Source organism: Larimichthys crocea, chromosome VIII (assembly GCF_000972845.2).
Source record: "Larimichthys crocea isolate SSNF chromosome VIII, L_crocea_2.0, whole genome shotgun sequence".
In the NCBI taxonomy this organism is placed as follows: Eukaryota; Metazoa; Chordata; class Actinopteri; family Sciaenidae; genus Larimichthys; species Larimichthys crocea.
The window spans coordinates 29,370,993-29,375,104 of NC_040018.1; the positions used below are offsets into that span (position 1 = coordinate 29,370,993).

At 40.5% G+C, this 4,112-nt stretch overlaps 1 protein-coding gene across 2 annotated transcripts in view; it reads right to left on the reverse strand.

The window, feature by feature from the left end:
• The window catches only part of tmc3 (transmembrane channel like 3), a 54,869-nt gene that overhangs the window by 20,371 nt on the left and 30,386 nt on the right, over positions 1 to 4,112 (reverse strand). For both annotated transcript variants that reach the window (XM_027281311.1, XM_027281312.1), the window contains exons 14-16: positions 3,523 to 3,651; positions 3,285 to 3,352; positions 2,775 to 2,903 (exon numbers count right to left, since the gene is read on the reverse strand). In XM_027281311.1, coding sequence (XP_027137112.1) covers positions 2,775 to 2,903; positions 3,285 to 3,352; positions 3,523 to 3,651 — 326 coding nt within the window. The remainder of the gene's footprint in view (positions 1 to 2,774; positions 2,904 to 3,284; positions 3,353 to 3,522; positions 3,652 to 4,112) is intronic.

Consider the following 4,112-nt stretch of genomic DNA (forward strand, 5'->3'; position numbering starts at 1 on the left):
TAATTATCAGATTGAGACACTTTTTATCTACAGATAAAGTCCACATGTTAATCAATCATGTTTCCACTAGGCCTGTGTTGAAAAAATCGATTTTCCGATTCTGAATCGATTTGCATATTAATTCCTTAAGATCGATTCGTACATCCAAAGATCGATTTAGTTAAATTATAATTTTAATACATTTTCCCCTGGTGAACCCCACTAGTCGCATCATTGAACTGAAACAGGCGTGCACCGTGTTTAAACTACACTACATGCGAGGTGCGTTCAATGGCCGTAGAAATGACTATGATGCGTTCGTGAACATGGGAAAAAATGGAAATTCACCGGAAATATAATAAAACTATGGACTGTGGACTGTACTTATATAGCGCCTTTCTAGTCTTCCGACCACTCAAAGCGCTCTACACTACATATCTCATTCACCCATTCACACACATTCATACACTGATGGCATTGGCTACCATGCAAGGTGCCAACTGCTCATCAGTTTGTGGAGCTAACCATTCATACACATTCACACACCGATGGCACAGCCTTCGGGAGCAATTTGGGGTTCAGTGTCTTGCCCAAGGACACTTCGACATGCAGACCGGAGGAGCCGGGGATCGAACCGCCGATCATCTGATTAGTGGACGACCCGCTCTGCCTGTGAGCCACAGCCGCCCCTACAGACAAAAGAACACTCAAGGAAAACTCTACAACTACCAGCCACTTCTGTAAGTTCTCTTAAAATAACTGAGGCGATTGCGGGTTACATTTGCAAAGATATGCGCCCGTATTCTGTTGTTGAAAACGAGGGCTTCAGGCGACCAAAAAAATGGTTTAAATAACACTAACCCGAATCAAGATCGGATCGGATTATGATAATCGAACTGAATCGATTCTTTGAATTTGAATCGATACCCAGTCCTAGTTTCCATGGTAGCCCAGAAAAGGTAAACCAAACAGTCTAGTTTGTCTAGACTAAATCATACACACTGCTCCTCTAAAGCTGTTAGTATTCCATTATGACAGCTAGAGATGTCAGCCGGACATGCATAACCATTGACTAACTGGTTATTTAAATGCAAAATGACATTAAAGTGTTTTGGACAGACTGAGTGACACATAGCTGCGATATAGCATTTGTTTGTGAGTGCTAATGTTAGGCAGACAGGTGCATGTTCATACAGCCTGCTGTAGTAGCTGTGTCACAATTTACAGTCAATTCTGTTGCCTTTTTTGGATTTATCCTAAAATCTGCAATACTAAGTTGCTTATTGGGGAAACTTCTAAGTTAGCTTTAGGTCATATGACACAAAAGCTGACAGACTGGTCTTTACTCTTTACTATGACAGGGAATTAAAAGAAATAAAATATCTCATAATAATAATATCATTAATTATGTTTATATTATTATTTTCAAAATATTATAATACTCCAAAAAATAAAATAAAAATTGGATTCAGTGTCCCTGAATAATACATTTTTGTATTATTTATTGTATTGCATGAGAACGCAGGAATGAGATTACTTTTAGAACTTAAATTAAATGTACTTACTTAGTTTTAATCTTTTAAACTCTAGAAAAAATGCCTCGAGGCACACAGGACACTGACATAATAATACATCAGAACATCCTTAAGCATGTCTACAAATGATACACAGATGGAGTGTGTAATGTGTGTCCTGTAAAAAAGTATTTTATATGGTTGTAAATCAGTTATATTTATGTTGTGATGTGGGTTGTTAATGTAGAAAGAAAGCATTCATTTACATATAACAAGTTTGAACAAGAAGATTCATGTTACAGTGCTTGACTAATGACAATGTTATCATAGCTGGCTGTGAGATCATTACTGTCCTACCACTAGGGATGGGAATCGAGAACCGGTTCTTGTTGAGAACCGGTTCCGTGTGTTTCAATTCCATGAATCGTTTGGCAGTTTATCTAACGATTCTCTTATCGATTCCAGCAAGCACGACTAATTACGCCACGTAACTTCCGCAAGTTTTGCACGTGCAGTGCAATCAGTAGTAAACAATGGCACCCACTCGGTTCAAACGCTCCAAAGTTTGGCTGCATTTTACCAAAACAGATGGCAACAGGGCGACTTGCAATCATTGCAAAGTGGAGATAACAGCGTCGGGAGGGAACACGACGAACATGCAGAAACATTTGCGCACACAACATGCAATATTTTAAAATGAATGTCGTGTTTTTGACACGCTTCGGACTGGAGATGAATCTCAACCTAGCAGCAGCAGCAGCAGCCAGGCTATGAACACCTCTGTGGTTACTACAGAAGGTAAATAACACACTGCCTACCATGTTAGCGCCATGTGCTTCTTTGTAAAACATGCTATAACAGTTCACATTAAACGAATGCCTTCTGCATTACATTTAGAAGATGACCATGACGAGAGAGAGAGTCTGGCTGGCTCAGAGGCTGCAGCTGTACTAGTACTCGCTCCAGTTCACTACCTCCTCTAGATGATGCTGATCAAACTGTTTGTTCTTCTTTTTTTCCCCAAATGAGAATTGATAAGAGAATTGATAATGGAATCGGAATCGTAAAAATCTTATCAATTCCCATCCCTACCTACCATACAGACACATTACAGATGATCTCCTGTCAAATCAATCAAATTTGGAGTGGTCTCTTCAGTGGTTCCAGAGCTGTATACAGCAGCATGTAGCAATAATAAGGATAGAATAAATGCAAATATGATAACAAAGCGTGTGTGTGTGTGTGTGTGTGTGTATGTGTGTGTGTGTGTGTGTGTGTGACCTGGAGGCACGAAACACCTGCTGATGGGGAACATTACAGGTGAGGACGGCCCAGCTCCTCAGATACATCAGCCCAATCAGCTTCAACACGTTAAAGGCGGGGAGACAGGGAGAGAAAAACGCTCCCATCCTGGAGGAGGAAGAGCACACACACACACACACACACACACACACACACACACACACAGGGGTCACAGACCATATAAAAGACATTACGTCCAGTGGCTCATGGTTTCACTTCATTATGTTCATTGCTGCAAGGAGACATTTCTGAAATGAGTTGAGGAAATACAGTCCAGCCAGCTCCAGAGGTGTAATGGACACATTATAGAGCGCCACAGTCCTTTAAACAGGGTCACGGAGACTGGCTAGCAGCAGCCGGACTATTAATTCTGAATTAGATCCTCTATTACACACACGGTGGCATGGTCAAGGTGATACGCTGGAATTAGAAAGATATCCTCAATGTTTCACTTTCTGTCAGTTATTTTAGACAAAGATTTAGACTCACCAGATCATTCCTTGGTTATAAATCAGGTGCAGAACGTTCTCTGCTATTTTGAATTCTCCATATTCAGGCTGAGAAAAGAGAGAAAAGGTGTTTTCTTCTATTTGACATCTCCTTCTACTCAAAGATGCATTTTTACTTTCTTTACTTTTGTCGTTACTTCACTTGTTTGGACTCAAACAGTGAGAGTGTAAGAGCAAACACACACACACCTGATTTTACAGCTTAAAAACAAACGTACAAACTTGCTCTCTAAATCCCAGCAGCAGCAGTCGCTCAGGTAACGCACCACCAAACCTCTGATGAAGTCAATGAGCAGGATGCTGGCCACCGTGAAGATCATATCAATGATGGACAGCTTCAGCATCTCCTGGAGACAAACACACATGAAACACACATGTGGGATGTAAATATGCAAACACATACAGTTCATTATTCACCCAAATACATGCATGTCCTGTTGTTGTATTTGTTGCTTTGTTGTATCTTAGGAACCCTTTTCAGCGCTTTGGCCAGATGCTTGAGATGAACATTAGCCTTTAATTCTGCCATCCTTTTTTGTATTTATTCATTATTTGTCCCTAAATAAAGAATAAGAATAAAATAACAAAATCTTCCAGTCATGGATAGGGATGGGACTCGAGAACCGGTTCTCAACAAAAACCGGTTCTCGAGTCCCATCCCTATCCCTATCCGTGTGTTTCAATTCCATGGAATCGTTTGGCAGTTTATCTATCGATTCTCTTATCGATTCCAGAAAACACGAATTACGTCACGTAACTTCCGCAAGAAAGTACGCACGCTCGATTCCAGCAAGGACGACAAATTACG